This window comes from Mobula hypostoma, chromosome 15 (assembly GCF_963921235.1).
Source record: "Mobula hypostoma chromosome 15, sMobHyp1.1, whole genome shotgun sequence".
NCBI lineage: Eukaryota > Metazoa > Chordata > Chondrichthyes > Myliobatiformes > Myliobatidae > Mobula > Mobula hypostoma.
Window position 1 is genome coordinate 29,155,231 of NC_086111.1, and position 19,530 is coordinate 29,174,760.

The following is a 19,530-nucleotide window of genomic DNA, read 5'->3' on the forward strand; positions in this document are numbered from 1 at the left end:
GTTAATTACATCTCATTTTCAATGTATATGAGTTATCTCTTTTGCATGATGAAGAGACTTGTGGTTTAACAAATCAAGCAAGGTTGAAAGATGAATTGGCATTCGCTACAGAGACACATTTCAGACCACATTTCAAAGCCTTCTTGTATGTTATTTAAGTTATTTTGTGATTTGTAGCTTTAATTGTTCTTACTTTATTAATTTTTAATTGGGGTTACAAAACTGGTTGACAGTGAACTACTCATTCTACCTATGTCTGAAATATGCCTAAATCACATTGGTAATAAGTAGGTAATAACTGTCCATCATGGAGTTAAAATGATATGGTCACATTTCCTTCTAGTATGTATCATTCCACTCCTAATAATTTGAAGTCAATGACGTGAGAATTAGAATGATTAAACAATACTATGCTGAAGATTTAGTGCAACAATGTTAAATGGGTAGGCAGCTTTTAACTTAAAATGTTGAGAATAAAACCCAAAGTACTTTGTTTTTTAGGTGTACAGTGGAAGCTGGTTTTGAATACAGTGCTGATCAGCTCCCAACTCCAGTATTGTTGGAAGCGATGTTGAGCAAATCACCAATTGTATATTCTTCTCAAGTAAGCATTACACATTTCTTCATTTCAAGCCTTGCATGCTTGATATTCTTCAGTCTGGTTGTTAGTGAAGTCAGCATTAGCGTTCACCAGCAACTTTGATGTGTGTTGCTTGAATTTCCAGCATCTGCAGAATTCCTGTTGTCAGCATTATTTTGCTGCTTTTTGCATTTATAAATTGAAACTAGTTAAAACAATTGCAACACACACAAAATGCTGTTGGAACTCAGCAGGCCAGGCAGCGTCTATGGAAATGAATAGTCAACAATTTGGGCTGAGACCCTTCTTCAGGGCTGTTAAAACAATTGACCTGTTTTTGGACAAAGCTGTGTGAAGATGCCCATGCTGGACATTGAACTTCATTTAACTCTTAACCAGTGTCCAACCTCTTTCTGATTAGGCTACCATAGCTAGCTTCTCAGTGCAGAACTTTCTATCCATTCAAATGCACAGGTTTAGATTAGAGTGCTTTCCCATTTATTTTTCCTTACTCGATACTCTGTAGCTATTGAATGAGATTTGAAAATCTCGGGTAACTTCATGTTGTGAGTTTATGTCAACATCATCTCATGAGTAGGGCAGGCTGTTTTTAACTGTGCATGTCATTTTTCTGCTTCCTCCAGGTAAAATCAGCGGTGTTGATCTTGCTAGGTGAGAAAGACAAACGTGTTCATCCCAGTCAAGGCCTTGAGTTCTATCGGGCATTGAAAGCCAGAGAGGTTCCTGTAAGGTATGTATGGAAACTGATTTTTTTAATACTTGTTTAGTCTAGTTAAGACTGGAAGATGGCATTGTGGCATAAGTTTTATTTTTAAGTAATGGTAAATTTTATAGAATATAAGTACAGAGATCTTGAAAATGCCCCCTAGCTACACCAAGGAATTTGAGCAGGTCTGAGGAAAATCTACAATAATTGAGTTGCACTTCCTTTGCCATAAATGCCACTTGATCATATAGCAGCAGAATTCTGTGTATGGTATCCATTTTGAAAGATTCTGCTATAAATAACTCTGGCCATGTGACCAATTTGATCAGACATTACAAGACAATATTTCTGCAGTACAAGCCGAAAGGAAAGTTGTAGTGACATTTTATTACTGCACTTCTTGGGGAGAATATTCAAAGATTAAAGATTGGCTTTATTTGCCACATGTACATCAAAACATACTATGAAGTGTGTCATTTGCATCAAGAATGTGCTGGGGCGGCTCCAACATAGCATGCCCACAGCTTACTAACCCTATGTACATGAGTGGAAATATGGGAGGAAACTTGAGCGCCTGGAGGAATCCCATGTGGTCACAGGGAGAAAGTACAAACTCCACCCATAGAGCGGTGAGAATTGAACCCTGATATTACAGCTGCCACTGTAAAGCATTATACAAGTCGCTACATTACCATGCTGGCCTTAATCTGAATAAAAAAATTCCCTTGCTGTAATACCATAAGGCATAGGTACAGAATTAGGCCATTCAGCCCATCAAGTCTGCTCTGCCATTCCATCATAGCAGCCCCATCCTGCTGACTTCTCCCCGTAACCTTTGAAGACCTTACTAATCAACCTTCACTTTAAATACACCCAATGACTTGGCCTCCACTGCCATCTTTGGCATTGAACTCCACGGGTCCACCACCCTTTGGCTAAAGAAATTCCTCCTCATCACTGTTCTAAAGGGTTGTCCCTCTGTTTGAGGCGTTGCTCTCTGCTTCTAGGCTTGCTCACTAAAGAAAACATGCTGTCCACAGCCACTCCACTCTAGGCCTTTCAATATTCGATAGGTTTCAAAGAGATCTTCCTTATTCTTCTACTCTCCAGCCAGTACAGGCCCATAGCCATCAAATGCTCTTCATACATTAACCCTATCAGTCCCAGAATCATTCTTGTGAACCTTCTCTGGACCCTCTTCACTGCCAACACATATTTTCTTAGATAAGGGGCCCAGAACTACTCACAATACTCCCAAGTGCGGTCTGACCAATGCCTTATAAAGCCTTATTGCATTCTTACTTTTATCTAAAGCAAATCCAATACATGAGTCTGCAATTAATAAATAGTTTTTAAATCTACCTTCCTGTAATGTTTTGCTGATAATGTAATTCATTTATAGCGGAGCATTCATTAGGTCAGTACAGCTAAAACAAATAGTATCCGAGTTGTACCATATGAAGAATATTTAGTGAGGAAAAAGGAAGTTGAATGTGCTTTGGATGTTTAAATTCAAACTACTGATATTAAGTAAAGTGAATTATTCTGATGGTACCGTATATATTTAATGATTTATAGAGTTGATTGAACAGAGATTAACACTAAAATTATCTATTCTGTTGATATTTCCATCAATATTAATATTTGGATGATGATGCCTATTGAACAGTAAATGCAACAAGATATAATCTGCAATTAGGTGTACAAAACATAATTTCCAAATCTGTGGATGATACAGAACTTGAAATTGTAGTGAGCTGTGAGTTGTATAGCAATGGACTTCAACATGATGCACAAATCCCCAGCTACGAATGCCCACCTTATGTAAAGCCTGTATATACAAAAGAGCATTGAGGAGACCAGAGTGTTGGATTCTGATGTTTTAATCCAAGCTTCTCGCAGATGTCAGGAAGGAAGCACAAAAATTGTTGCTTCATGTTTGTTTCATTATGCGCTGATAGAACAAAGGAAAATTGAAATAAATAGTCATTGGAGCAGAATCTAGTAGCAAGATAGAGACTAAGATGTTAAAATTAAGATGGCACTGACTTTGTGGTGAGGCCCTTTTATATCCATAGATTTGGAAAATTCATTCAGATTTGTAGATAAGAGTAAACTAATGAGAAAGCACTTATTCAAATAATGCAGTACCAAGAGAAGCTTGCAAAATCATACATATGTAACAACATATGACAACAATCTCCATCTGCACAGCTGCACCACATGGTTGTGTGCTTAGCTGCTGTACTCACTTTGTGCTTACGACTATGAGGCTAAGCACAGCTTCAATGCCGTATTTAAGTTTGCTGACAACACCACTGTCATTGGCCGATTCAAAGGTGGTGACGAATCAGCATATGGGAGGGAGACTGAAAATCTGGCTGACTGGTGCCATAACAACAACCTCTCACTCAATGTCAACAATGCCAAGGAGCTAATTATTGACTTCAAGTGGAGGAAACTGGAGGTTCATTAGCTTGTCCTCATCAGGGGATCAGAGGAGAGAGGTTCAGCAACTTTAAATTCCTCGGTGTTCTTGGATCCAGTGTGTTAAAGATATTGCAAAGAACGCAGGGCAGCATCTCTACTTCCTTAGAAATCTGCGAAGATCCGGCACGTCATCTAAAACTTTGAAGTGTCATGGAGAGTATATTGACTGGTTGCATCACGGCCGGCTATGGAAACCCGATACGGCCCAGGCCATCGCAGGTAAAACCCTCCCCACCATTGAGCATGTTACATGGTGCGCTATCACAGGAAGTCAGTATCCATCATCAAAGACCCTGACCATCCAGGCTATGCTTTCTTCTCACTGTTGCCATCAGGAAGAAGGTATGGAACCTCAGGACCCAGACCACGAGGTTTAGGAAGTTATTATCCCTCAACCATCAGACTCTTGAACCAGATGGGATAACTTCATGCACTTTTACTATAGACTCATTTTCAAGGACTTTTCATCTCATGCACTCGATATTTATTTCCTATTTCTTCTTCTTATTTCAATTTATTTATTTTATGTTTTTGCAGTTTGTTGATTTTTGCCAATTGGATATTTGTTCATCCTCTTGGGTGCAATCTTTCATTGATTTTATTGTGTTTCTTGTATTTACTGTGAATGCCTGCAAGAAAATGAATCTCAGTGTTGTATACAGTGACATATGTACTTCGATACTAAATTGTTCTAGAGGACACATTGAAAAACTACATTTACATGCAGTGACCACTAGGTGGCATATTAAACTACATATGAGAACTATTTAAAATACAAGCAAACAATTAGTTGTTGAACTGCAAAGATAATAACAATTAAACAGTCTAAGAATTAAACAGTTGTATCTAACAAGAGATATCAATTGACGCCTGCTGTGGGGCTGTAGGCACCTTCTGAGGTATGGGAACTTGGTTCACAGGCTCATTTCCAATTTGTAAACTGTCCCTCAGAGGATATGTCTTGGGTCTAGCACGTAAGTGACTTTACAAAGAACGCATGGCAGCACCTCTACTTTCTTAGAATTTTGCGAAGATTTGACGTGTCATCTAAAACTTTGACAAACTTCTATAGATATGTGGTGGAGGGTATATGACTGGTTGCATCACGGCCTGGTGTGGAAACAGTTTACAGGAATGAAATTTTGCGGAAGCTGCTGAGGATCTGTAGCAGGTCTGGTAGAATGACGGGTGAAATTCAAAGCATAAACATGGATTTGTAACATGACAAATTATAGTAAGATTCAGTTTACGGACTGTTACAGAAATGTATTATTGATGTGTATTATATCTCCACAGTTATTTTGCCTTTAACTCACTGCAGTTAGCTTTTTTACTTTTGTTTATTTTTAGTCCTATGAATTTGTATCATGAATGTTCTGATAAAAATGCGGAACAGTATATTTTCAAATTTTTAAAAATCTTGTTTTTTTCCAGATTATTATGGTACCCTGACAACAACCACTCATTGTCTAAAGTTGATGCAGAGGCTGATGGATTCATGAATATTACACTGTGGTTTGTAAAGCATCTCTGAACCTGATTCTTCATTGAAGAGATAGTCATTTATCTTGGTGCATGATAAATTGCTGGAGCTGTCATTGTTGCTGTGGTGCAGTTCATGAGGTCTGAAACCCAGATGGTTATCTTAGGGATGTCTTTCATATGTTATTCTGGGGCTCTTTGTAGCCATTGTATGAAAATGTTTCACATTGAATTACATTAGACTGCCAAAAATTTCATGAATTCGGAGTAATCATTACCTTTGCTTAGAGGCAGGATTTGGTGGCACATAAATCATTTGTTCAGTAGACTGCCATTGATTATTTAAATTATTTGTGCCATATTTGTAATAGCAAAGCCTTTCTGCACTATATTTTATTATATAATATAACCAAAACATGCTAAATTATTTTCTGGTCAAGTTCCAGAAACATAATGCAGTTTCATTTAGTTTTGGGCACTGTTTTGTGTATTATTAGTAGCAATGTACCAAGAAATTCATTTCCCTGGTGCAAAATATTGAAAATGTTCCATCTTTTAGTTTTTAAGTCTACAAACAATATAAAGAACATTAAAAAAAACTGATAACTTGGTCTTGTAACTACAATACTCTAAAATAGACTTCTAATTTTATGACTGAAGCACTTGAAATCGTGGTGCTCATTGACAGTCCCTTGTAGTTTGTTACTTTTGAGTACACTTCACAGGGGTGTCATCACATTCCTTTCAAAGTCTGCTATTGCATTGCCATCTGTTTTACAGACCAAATCTCACTAGACTGGGAAACACAGCTCCTCAAAAATAAAATACATTATTTTTGGTACTGAACAGGTGAAGTCTTTGTATGCCTGCACACTGCATTGACCTATATGCATTGCTGTTCACAGGTTTCTTAACTTACATTGAAAGAAAATTATTTATTTAGTTGTTTCTAATTTTGCAGAAATAATAACTGATAGATTTCCATTTTTACAGCTGTAATCCAGTTGGAGGGTTCAAATAGAATTCATGAACTACTTGAGTTCAACTAGTTTATATCATCAACATTTAGCTATGGAATTCCTACCAGCAAACCACTAATGTTTGCAGAAAAGAATAATGTTGTAATTTGCTTTAAATCTAAGCCTAAATTCTTATCATGTGATAGATTAACTGGATTAATAATGCTTTCCAAGGACTTTCACAGCCTCTTCAGTGGGTTCTGCCTGGAGTGTCTTCCCACACCAAAAATAATTGATGGAAAAAAAATTGGTGCAGAAATGTGCCTTGACAACTTCTTTGACACATGACTGTTCCTGTTAGGATTATGGAGATCTCCTTGTAAATGATATCCATAAATGGGAAAATTTATACCCATTGTTCTGTACTGACTAGTCATTCCTCTTGCCATCTCAAAGTGCTCCAGTAGGAGCTGATAAAGTTTTATGAGAGTTATTCTGTAATAATTCTCCTGTCACACTAAAGGGAAAAACTTCCATTATATTCCAAAGTCCTAAAAAATGGCTGGAGAAGAAAAGACTATTGAAATCTTGGACTATCTGTATAAAGCGGTGGCTGAAGAGGTGCTTCCTTTGCAATTAGTAACAAGATTTTGGAATAACAATGTCTGCATTCAATTAAAATCAGTTTTTTAATAAAAGCAAGAAAATTATGTTTTGATTGAGGTGTAACTAAAGCTGTCTGGAAAAAATATTTAAATATATAATAATTTTTTTTTAATTGCTGGTACTTTTACATGTTAATCTCTGGTGAAACAAGTATGATTTATAACTATTACTTCTCAGTACCACAGAATAAATGAAGTAAAACTTACTGTGCATGGTACTTAATTTCAATTGAGGCTAATGATGCCTTGGTCTACTTTTTCCACTTCGGCTTTCTAGATGCTCAACAAAATCTAGCAGGTTAGTGGACACAGTATGAATGTATCTTGTACTCAACTCATCCAAGTATCAATCAAGAAAACACCAGAAGATATGTTACAATGTCTCTCCTGCGCAGGGGCTCCCAATTTTTTAATACCATGGACATCTGTCATTAACCTAGGGGTTGGGAACCCCTGCTCTTGAGTAACAAAAACAGAACATTGGGAAGAACTCATTAGGTCAAGCAGCATTTGTGGAGGCAAAAGATGTAAGACAATATTTCAGATCAAGACCATGTATCATGATTGATATACTAGTTTTCTTTCCTGTTCCCTCTCTGTCTTGGTGCAGTATCTCAAATTGAAACATCAGCTTGCAACTTTTGCCTTCACAAATGCTGCTTAACATTCTGGGTTAACATTTCTGCCTTTATTTCAGATTTTACTTCCCTTGTAATCCATTGTACGGTATGTTAAATTTGTGCATTGAAACCTATTATCAAGCTCAAAACACATAGATGATTCTCCAATCTACTTGGCCTAAATAGCAAACACCCAAGAGTGAAATGTAACATTAAAAACTGCTTTAAAACAGTAAATTCACCTTTTACTCACTGATGGCAAAATAGTCTGCCAAAGGTTCCCCCAACATAACAAAGGCAAGGAGTTAATGTGTACGGTAGCAAGAAATATAGGAGCCACCTCTCCCGCAAGGAGTGGAATGCACAGGTTAAACGGCTGAATAGGCCAGAAGAAGGAGCTTGGGACCTTTTAATTATAATAGTTATAGATAAACTGGCAAGTGGTTTTAGCTGTGAAGTTTTAGAAACGAATTATTTGATTCCTATTGCCGATAGTTAGTCGTAGAGTTTCTGTTGATGCATCATTTGTTCAAAGTCCTCCAATCCTGCAGAGAGAACCAAAAACAATTTAAGTGCAATTATATCAAGCAGAGATGCCAGAGATCTACAGAACTGGTTTAGAAAGTACAATACTGGAAACGAACTATGTGTGTACAACCAGCTGTGCCCCAGATTGTGATTATAAACATGGAGGTCAAAATCTTACAGCCTTACAAGAGTACTCTTGGCATGTAGGTAATGGACATGGTTATATTTCGTTTAATGAAAAATGATAGAAAGTAAACAAACAAAACATCTGAATTGCTCAGTAAAATATTTAAGTCAATCTAGTGATTTTTGATGTTGAGTTACTCCTAGGTGATTATTTAAAACACTTATCTTATGATGAATTCATTTTCAACTTCATTAATCGAGCTGTACCAAGATATTAATTAAATACATGAATTCTTATTTTTAATGGAAGGAGATGACAAGAAATTTCTCTGGTCTATTGCACTGCCTGATAGGAATTGGTCACAGGGGACTCTCACTCTTTTAACATTGTAAATGAATAGAAATTGAACTATTGCTATTGAAAAACCAGTGCAAATTCAAGGACAGGTATTTCCCACTTGTATTTCCACCAAAGTATATTACAGGCTTCACAGAAAATCAAGCACTGTATCTATCAGTAGCCAGGTGTAGTGGATCAACTGCACAGTAAAGCACCGTTTACTGTACTGGAAATTAAATGAACTTGCAGCAAAAACTGAATTCAATCTGTAGGTCAGATGTAAGGTGAAAGATTAGGGCATTTTCCAATTTACATAATCTGTTGACATATTCATTCGGGGAGCCATTAAATTTCTCAAATTTTTCATAAGATTGACACAGGTCACTACAAAGAATGACTCTTAGGAATGCAATAAATTGAATATGAAATCATGATTTTCTGTCATACAGCAAGTAGCAATGTGCACTTCAATGAGTCAATTTATTAATTATTCTAAGCATAATTTGTGCAGGATTAACCAATTACAGATACCAGTTTATAGCAAATGGTCAACAGGGTTTTGAACAAAGTATCATCCCAACCTATTCAAAGGAGGCAAAAAACAGTACGTAAACATGAGGAATTCTGCAGATGCTGGAAATTCAAGCAACACACATCAAAGTTGCTGGTGAACGCAGCAGGCCAGGCAGCATCTCTAGGAAGAGGTACAGTCGACATTTCAGGCCGAGATCCTTCGTCAGGACTAACTGAAAGAAGAGCTAATAAGAGATTTGAAAGTGGGAGGGGGAGGGGGAGATCCAAAATGATAGGAGAAGACAGGAGGGGGAGGGATGGAGCCAAGAGCTGGACAGGTGATTGGCAAAAGGGATATGAGAGGATCATGGGACAGAAGGCCCAGGGAGAAGGAAAGTGTTGGGGGGGGGAACTCAGAGGATGGGCAAGGGGTATAGTCAGAGGGACAGAGGGAGAAAAAGGAGCGAGAGAGAAAGAATGTGTGTATATAAATAAATAACGGATGGGGTACGAGGGGGAGGTGGGGCATTAGCGGAAGTTTGAGAAATCAATGTTCATGCCATCCGGTTGGAGGCTACCCAGACGGAATACAAGGTGTTCCTCCAACCTGAGTGTGGCTTCATCTTTACAGTAGAGGATTCCGTGGATAAACATATCAGAATGGGAATGGGATATGGAATTAAAATGTGTGGCCACTGGGAGATCCTGCTTTCTCTAGGAAAGAGCGTAGGTGTTCAGCAAAACGATCTCCCAGTCTGCGATGGGTCTCACCAATATATAAAAGGCCACATCGGGAGCACCGGACGCAGTATATCAACCAGCCGACTCACAGGTGAAGTGTTGCCTCACCTGGAAGGACTGTCTGGGGCCCTGAATGGTGGTAAGGGAGGAAGTGTAAGGACATGTGTAGCACTTGTTCCGCTAACAAGGATAAGTGCCAGGAGGAAGATCAGTGAGGAGGGATGGGGGGGGGGAAACGAATGGACAAAGGAGTCACGTAGGGAGCGATCCCTGCAGAAAGCAGAGGGGTGGGAGGGAAAGATGTGCTTAGTGGGTGGGGTCCCGTTTGAGGTGGCGAAAATTACGGAGAATAATATGTTGGACCTGGAGTCTGGTGGGGTGGTGGGAGGATGGAGTGAGAGCAGATGTGCGTGAAATGGGGGAGTTGCGTTTGAGAGCAGAGTTGATGGTGAAGGAAAGGAAGCCCCTTTCATCTCCCTCGTCCTGGAATGAAAAGCCTCATCCTGAGAGCAGATGCAACACTTCACCTGTGAGTCAGTTGGGGTGATATACTGCGTCCGGTGCTCCTGATGTGGCCTTCTTTATATTGGCGAGACCCGATGCAGACTGGGAGATCGTTTTGCTGAATACTTACGCTGTGTCCGCCAGAGAAAGCAGGATCTCCCAGTAGCCACACATTTTAATTCCAAATCCCATTCCCATTCTGATATGTCTATCCACGGCCTCCTCTAATGTAAAGATGAAGCCACACTCAGGTTGGAGGAACAACACCTTATACTCCGTCAGGGTAGCCTCCAACCAGATGGCATGAACATTGACTTCTCTAACTTCCGTTAATGCCCCACTTCCCCCTCGTGTCCCATCCGTTATTTATTTATATACACACATTCTTTCTCTCTTGCTCCTTTATCTCCCTCTGTCCCTCTGACTATACCCCTTGCCCATCCTCTTGGTTTTAACCCCCCTTCCCCCCTTTCCTTCTCCCTGGGCCTCCTGTCCCATGATCCTCTCATATCCCTTTTGCCTATCACCTGTCCAGCTCTTGGCTCCATCCCTCCCACTCCTGTCTTCTCCTATCATTTTGGATCTCCCCCTCCCCCTCCCACTTTCACATTTCTTACTAGCTCTTCATTCAGTTAGTCCTGACGAAAGGTCTCGGCCCGAAACATCGACTGTACCTCTTCCTAGAGATGCTGCCTGGCCTGCTGCGTTCACCAGCAACTTTGATGTGTGTTGCAAAAAAAAAAATACATTGAAGTTTAATGTCCATTTTTGTAGCAAGGCAGAAGTACATGCTTTGAGTGAGCGCAGTCCTGTTTACCTGTGCTTTCCCCTTATCATTTCAATACATTTTGTAAAATATTCATTACAGTTGTAAACAGAACCTTTCATATTGTAATTTAATTTAGTTCTATTTTACCCATCCATGTGCACAACAAAAAAAACATACTTTTTGTTTCAATATCATAAATCAGTGCCCATGACTTAACTATTCCATGACCATTTACTTCATCAATTTAATCCGAAGGATATGTTTCAGTTTTGTTTGTGTACATGGGAAATGCCTAACATTTAAGTTTGCAACTAATCCCTTGCTGCTTTGAATATACTGTATGTCTCAGTTAATATTACCAGAGCTTCGCATACCACCATCTGCTTGCCGCAAAAATGGAGTGAACTCAGGACCAAGTGCCATAGATATGGCAAACAGGAGGTGACCTCAAACACCTCTTACACTATGGTCACTTCACAGCTGCAGGGGGTGTCATCATAGTATCCCGTGGGTACACTATGCTCTGTCAGAAAAAAGTGAATAAACAGCTGTAAGTATCTGTAGTTTAAATTGTTGTACTTAAAGCATGTTCCCACAAAAAAAAATCATGATTTTCATAATTTTATGGATGGATTAATGGCTGGGAACTCCAACCAAGACCTTGTGAATGGCAGAACTAGCACACAAAGTCTTTAATCTACCCCAACCCTTTATCAGATGTCCTAAGAATGTTTCCCATCTCTCCAGCACATGGAAAGTGTAATGAAGCAACCAATAAACTGTGCCTTCTAGGACCATTTTTATTAGAAAATTATCACTATGTCTTCTGCTCCTGTTTTTCAGTCAAAGTTGTGAATTTTTCTAAGATGGCTACATTGCTACAGGATTACCTACTGAATGGTGAAAACAGGAATGGCACTAAGCAGGACACCTGGACCACAACATGAACTGCAGTGCAGTAGTGTCCTCAGTTTTTACCTACAGATAGGAACTAAGCATTATGCTGTCGGACAGGTGTTTGCCTGGAGATTTCCAATAAATTTGTACCTTGCCCATGAGATTTACTTGACTCAAAATCCATGTGGTTACAGGTACTTTCTATATAGTCAATAGGCATAACCCTATGTGATCTCTTACGTAAAATATTTGACTTCCTTTGCATCTTTCATTACAGCCTGAAAATAAAGTTCTTTATCATTCACAGTCATGACCCTGAAATTCCACTACTAAGTACCAGGGTAGGGAAAATAGAGTTTACTGCTAACCCATGAATAGAATTCAAATATAAATCCAAATGGCATTTCGGGGTATATGCATATCATAAGCGGGTGCCTCCAGCACATCACTAGTTCAATATAAATAAGGATTTCAATAATCCTATTTCCAGTAGAGCCTGTTTCTCTGAAAGTAATCAGCCTTTTAAAACACAATTCTCCTATCAGTTTGTAAGCAATGCCCAGGCCAGCCCTTATTCCTAAATTCTAGAATATAAATAAAGGTAACTAAACTGTGTGATACAAATCTCTCATTTGCACAACATTATCCAATCCCATTGCATGTCCCATCCATAAGTACCTAGGATAATGCCTTCATAGTTTCCGTCTGTGCACTACAGTAAATATTGCTGCCTGTAATAGAACATTGTGTTAAGGCGCTTGTTAATGATGTTATTTACAAAATTGTGAAATGGAGGATGGGCACTGATGAATACTACAGTACACCCATCTCATCCTCTGGATTCAGATTTAATTCACTTTAATAGATTGAGGCCTAATGTGTATTCAGCAAACTCTACAGAGAGTAAGGTAGGAAATTATTTTCTAATTTATTACAAAAGTTGACTAATCCATGGATAAAATGTGAAGGCTACAGAGAGGCCTTCAAAGGTAAATCAAACAGCTTTTTAAAAACATTTTACATCAACAAAGAATGTAAAGTGATACATTTAAAAAGAGAAATATTAAGCTTCCCCCATGATAGGAACATAAGAGCAAAATATTGCTAACAAAGATGTAACAAAGAAGTTATGGAAACTACGATGATTAAAGAAGAAGAAGTACTGGTGCTTTTAAGGAATATAAAAGTGGATAAGTCTCCGGGTCCTGACAGGATATTCCCTAGGACCTTGAGGGAAATTAGTGCAGAAATAGCAGGGGCTCTGACAGAAATATTTCAAATGTAATTAGAAATGGGGATGGTGCCGGAGGATTGGTGTATTCCTCATATTGTTCCATTGTTTAAAAAGGGTTCTAAGAGTAAACACAGCAATTATCAGCCTGTGAGTTTGACGTCAGTGGTGGGTAAATTGATGGAAAGTATTCTTAGAGATGGTATATATAATTATCTGGATAGACTAGGAACAGTCAACATGGACTTGTGAGTGGAAGGTCATGTTTGATCAACCTTATTGAATTTTTTGAACAGGTTACTAGGAAAGTTGACGAGGGTAAAGTAGTGGATGTTGTCTATCTGGACTTCAGTAAGGCCTTTGACAAGGTTCCACACAGAAGGTTAGTTAGGAAGGTTCAATCGTTAGGTATTAATATTGAAGAAGTAAAATGGATTCAGCAGTGGCTGGATGGGAGACACCAGACAATAGTGGTGGATAACTGTTTGTCAGATTGGAGGCTGGTGACTACTGGTGTGCCTCAGGGATCTGTACTGGGTCCAATGTTGTTTGTCATATACATTAATGATCTGGATGATGGGGTGGTAAATTGGATTAGTAGGTATGCAGATGATACTAAGATAGGTGGAGTTGTGGATAATGAAGAAGGTTTTCAAAGCTTGCAGAGAGATTTAGGCCAGTTAGAAGAGTGGGCTGAAAGATGGCAGACAGAGTTTAATGCTGAAAAATTTGAGGTGCTACATTTTGGTAGGACTAATCAAAATAGGACATACATGGTAAATGGTAGGGCATTGAAGAATGCAGTAGAAAAGAGAGATCTAGGAATAATGGTTCATAGTTCCCTGAAGATGAAATCTCATGTGGATAGGGTGGTGAAGAAAGCTTTTGGTATGCTGGCCTTTATAAATCAGAGCATTGAGTATAGGAGTTGGGATGAAATGTTAAAATTGTACAAGGCCAAATTTGGAGTATTGTGTACAGTTCTGGTCACCGAATTATAGGAAAGATGTCAACAAAATAGAGAGAGTGCAGAGTAGATTTACAAGAACGTTACCTGGATTTCAGCACCTAAGTTACAGAGAAAGGTTGAACAAGTTCGGTCTTTATTCTTTGGAGCGTAGAAGGTTGAGGGAGGGACTTAATGGAGGTATTTAACATTATGAGGGGATAGATAGCGTTGACGTGGATAGGCTTTTTCCATTGACAGTGGGGGAGATACAAACAAGAGGACATGAGTTGAGAGTTAGGGGGCAAAGGTTTAGGAGTAACATGAGGGGGAACTTCTTTACTCAGAGAGTGGTAGCTGTGTGGAATGAGCTTCCTGCAGAAGTGGTTGAGGCAGGCTTAATATTGTCATTTAAAGTAAAATTGGATAGCTATATGGACAGGAAAGGAATGGACGGTTATGGGCTGAGTGCAAGTCGGTGGGACTAGGTTAGAGTAAGCATTCGGCATGGACTAGAAGGGCCGTGATGGCCTGTTTCCATGCTGTAATTGTTATATGGTTACATAACATAAAAGCAGAAAATGCTGGAAATAGCAAATCAAGTAACATCCGTAAAGAAAATTGCAGTTTAATGGTTCAGGTTGATGTCCTGTCATTTTTAAGTTAGACATGAAGATTGGAGACCACTGCTGGAAAGAATCCAGGAGGCAGGATCAGTGACAGTGTGGGAAATAATGGCTTGCTATTTGGTGTTGGGGGCATAGTCCACAGAGAAATGCAAAGCAATGTCAGAGAGCTTGATATTCAGTCTCTGCAATGCAGGAATCAGTTATGATGTTCCTGGCTCCTTATACAACCCTCCAGGACTGACGATGACTCGCTTCAGTCAGTTTTTGTGATCTGTCTATATGGAAACCATAGCCTCTTTCTCAGGAGTTGCCAGGGAGACAGGTTTACAGTTTGCGAGGTGGTGAGCTCATTCTCAGGCCTTCTGTGTGCTCTCAATGAATGGTCTTGAGGTTCTCAAAACTATCCTGAATGCATCTTCTTGATTTCAAATAGTCTCAAAGGTCAGCAGAAATGTTGTACTGACATTAGTTTGCTTATTCTCCAGTAAATTTGGAGGCTACTGTGGAAGTATTTTTCCACTTTGGATTCCATCTGGCATATTCTAGCCGATTCATTTAATTTGTTCATATCCTCTTGAAGCCTTTCTACATACTCCTTCCTACTTCCAATCCTACCTAGTTTTGGATCATAAGAAGATTTGGAGATAAGATATTTGGCACCTTACACCAAATCATTGATTATAGGTTGTGCAAAATTGGATGTTATGTGCTAATCCCCTTGGAACATCACTAATCATAGCTTGCCTACCTGAAAAAGGTCTACTTAGCTTTATTTGTTTATAACTAAGTGACAACAGATTCCAGTTTATTACCCCAATTTCTCACATTCTGCTGTTATTGACCAGTCCCTTCCTGCTTTCTGAAAATCCAGATACCCTGCATTATTTGTTTATCCCTTAGCTATTCCTTAACTCACTTCCTCAAAGAACTGAAACAGATTAAAAATTCTGAAGGAGAGGATTAATGATCACCTGGAAAGTGGGGGACTAATCAGAGAGGGCCAGCACCCTTTGTCAAGGGTAGATCTGGCTGACTATTTTGACTGAATTTTCTGATGAGGTAACAAAGTGTACCAATGAAGGGAGGACATTAGATTTTAGTTATATGGACTTTAGTATAGCCTTTGACAAGATCCCACATAGGAGATTGGTTCAAAAGGTTAGGGCCCTAGAGCAAATTGGCCATTTGGATCCAAAGTTAGCTTGAGAATAGCATACAGAAGGTGATGGTGGAGGGTTCTTTTTGCAACTGAATACCTGTGACTAGTAGTGTCCTATAAAGATTGGTGCTGGCACTCTTGCTGATTGTAATATATGTCAGTAATGTGGATGCGGATGTGGGACGCAAGATCAGTAAGTTTTCAGATAGACTTTATGTGTCTAGGGTCGGTATGACTTAGGTCCCACCAAACTTAGGATGTTGGGATGTTTCATCCACCTGAACCCCGATCTCTATGAAAACTGTGTAACTACTGTTGCTATGTAATCCCCTGTCACCAAGAAATAACAGACCGTGCACCACATACAATTGTATAGAAAGTATATTTACAAATTTCACCTTTATCAGGGAAAGGAAAAGAAAAGAAAAAGGGCCCATTACAGTTAACCCAGTCCAAATGTGCACATAAGTTGGAGCTCATCTTGAAGTTGTCTTTAATTCACGTGCTGGACCCTCGGTCTGTGTGAAAGCCCACACCACCTTCCGAATGTTGCTTGAAACCCATCTTGAACAAATGGGCTCCCCTACAGGAGTATTGGTCCTTCCTCCTTGAAGCTACTCATCTGCTCAGAGTACCTTGGGCAACAGGGACGGCATCCTCAACTAACTTCCCTCCTGTCTTCTCCCAAATCCAGCCAAAAAGACCTCGACCCACAGCAGTGTTCATCAAAAAAACCTCTCCACACAGCGTTCTCTAGAACCTTCTCCCAATTCCACCATCCTGATTGAATGACACTACATTCCTAAGCATGAACATCACAACCCCTCATCTTTACTCAAACCCAAGCATGCTGAAAGCAGAAAAAAAAAACTGCTCTTACAGAACTGCTAAAGTGAAATACCCACAGCATAGTAGTAAAAATCTCAACTAGGGTGTTTTAGGTAGTCTTAGACTGCAGAGAGTTATTGAGGTATTGGTGAAGTTGGCTAAAAAATAACAGGGGGATTTAATCCAGACAAATGTAAGGGAATAAGTTCTGGGAGCATTGATGAGGCTAGAACATAAACCATGGATGGTGTAGTCTTTGGGGGAATTGAGAAACAGGGGACCTCAGAGTGCAAGTCATAGGTACTTGAAGGTGGCATCAAGGTAGACAATGTGATTAGCAAATCACAGGGGATACTGGCCCACATAGATCATGGTGTTGAAAACAAAAGTAAAGTTGTGCTCTAACTTAATAAGACCTTGCTTGGAACTCAGCTGGAGTTCTGGTCATCAAGCTGGAGGAAGGATGCGATAATATCAAAAAGAGTGCAGAAAAGATTCACCAGGTTGTTGCCTTGGATGCAGCAGTTTAATTATAAGTAGAGACTGTCAAACCTAGGTCTTTTCTCATTGCAAGGGATGAGGTTATGATGGGGCATGATTCTGTGCGTAAAATTGAGGGGTAAATATAGTGAAGAAGGAAAGAATTCACACAGTGCCTGGATATACCATCAGAGCAAATTTTCACTTTATGACAAGCTGAAGTCAACAGGGGAGTCATTCATCCTGGAACAAAATGCACACTCTCCCAAAGTTTTAATTATTCTGATACTATTTCCCCCCACTATCTCTAACCAGCATATGCTATGTAAACATAGAGTAAGGTAGGGAGGTAAGCCTTTTGTAGCATCATGCTTCAGAGCCTACTTGCTGTGCGAACGTTCAAGCTTCAGTGCTTCGTGTGATGCTTGAGCTGCGTACAGTTTCGTGTTTACCTTATATATGCAATAGAATCCAGATACACTACCTCCATTGGTTCCTCATTCCCGAACTCAAATCCTAAAAGAACTGAAACAATTTAAAAATTTTGAGGGAGAGGATTATTGTTCCTAGTTTTTTTGGGGGCTTTTGTTCTGCTGGTAACAAGGCAGAAGTTTACAATAGTTCACTTGATCCTTAATTTTTAGGATCGGGTCTTTTTAAACTTGTTCCTTTCATTGCCCAGTACCAGCCTTACAGAGCCCCTCTTTATCTCTCTGCTATATGATCACATCACCCTATTCTCTATTAAAGTGCTATAGAGCCAAGAATTTAATAGTCCTTATTATAATAGGATAGACCTACATACCCGTATCAGAGTTAGACAGAACTCGAGGGTATAGTGTTAAGGTAAGAGTTAAGAGATTCAAAGGGCATATGAGGGGGAAGAGATTCACAGAGATTTGAGTGGACCTTCTTCATGCAGAGACTGGTAAGAACATTCTGCCTGAGAGAATGCTAAAGCTTGATCACTGAGAGCAGTTCACAAGTGACCAGATGAACTTGAATTGCTTCATCCCAGAAGGCTGTGGGCTAAGTGTTGAAGAATGGGATTAATATCGAAGGAAGGCATGAATGAGTCAGGCTATATTGCCTCTTTCTGTACTGTATTGATTCAACCATGAATCAAATATGTTTTCCCTTCACAAAACCGCACTGTTTAGTCCATTTATTATACTTCCAGTACGTTCACTATGACTATCACAGAGAGAACAGGTTAGAACCAGAATCAAAATCACCGGCAAATTTCGTGAAACTTCTTAACTTTGCAGCAGCAGTACAATGCAATAGTTGATGAATATACAAAAAAACTGAATTACGGTAATCATATATATGTATATTAAATAGTTATTCAGTTAAAATAAGTAGTGCAAAAACAGAAATGGAAGAAGTATTGAGGTAGTGTTCATGGGTCCAATGTCCATTTCGAAATCGAAGGGCAGAGAGGAAGAAGTTGTTCCTGAATGACAAAGGCTTTGCCTTCAGGCTCCTGTACTTTCTTCCTGGCGGTAACAATGAGAAGAGGGCATGTCCTAGGTAGAGAGGGTCCTTAATGATGGACAATAGTTTACATTCCAACCTCACTCCTTCGGAAACCGTCTCGACTTCACCGCACCTTGTCCCCATTCCAACCTCACTCCTTCGGAACGCTCTGCTCTCCACTCCCTCCGCACTAATCCTAACCTCATTATTAAGCCTGCCGATAATGGGGGTGCTGTTGTAGTCTGGTGGACTGACCTCTACCTTGCCAAGGCATAGCGACAACTCGCGGATACCTCCTCTTATTTACCCCTCGATCGTGACCCCACTAAGGAGCACCAGGCCATTGTCTCCCACACCATCACCGACTTTATCCGCTCAGGGGATCTCCCATCCACTGCTACCAACCTTATAGTTCCCACACCCCGCACTTCCCGTTTCTACCTCCTACCCAAGATCCACAAACCTGCCTGTCCTGGCTGACCTATTGTCTCAGCTTGCTCCTGCCCCACCGAACTCGTTTCTGCATACCTCGACACGGTTTTATCCCCCCTTGTTCAATCCCTTCCCACCTATGTTCGTGACACTTCTCACACTCTTAAACTTTTCGATGATTTTAAGTTCCCTGGCCCCCACCGCTTTATTTTCACCATGGATGTCCAGTCTTTATATACTTCCATCCCCCATCAGGATGGTCTCAAAGCTCTACGCTTCTTTTTGGATTCCAGACCTAATTAGTTCCCCTCTACCACCACTCTGCTCCGTCTAGCGGAATTAGTCCTTACTCTTAATAATTTCTCCTTTGGCTCCTCCCACTTCCTCCAAACTAAAGGTGTAGCT

At 39.7% G+C, this 19,530-nt stretch overlaps 1 protein-coding gene across 1 annotated transcript in view; it reads left to right on the forward strand.

The window, feature by feature from the left end:
* The window catches only part of apeh (acylaminoacyl-peptide hydrolase), a 93,740-nt gene extending 86,792 nt beyond the window's left edge, over window positions 1-6,948 (forward strand). Inside the window, exons 20-22 of the mRNA XM_063067873.1 lie at window positions 502-604; window positions 1,225-1,331; window positions 5,232-6,948. Of these exons, the coding sequence (XP_062923943.1) occupies window positions 502-604; window positions 1,225-1,331; window positions 5,232-5,331 (310 nt within the window). The 3' untranslated portion in view covers window positions 5,332-6,948. The remainder of the gene's footprint in view (window positions 1-501; window positions 605-1,224; window positions 1,332-5,231) is intronic.
* The last annotated feature ends 12,582 nt before the right edge of the window (window positions 6,949-19,530 follow it).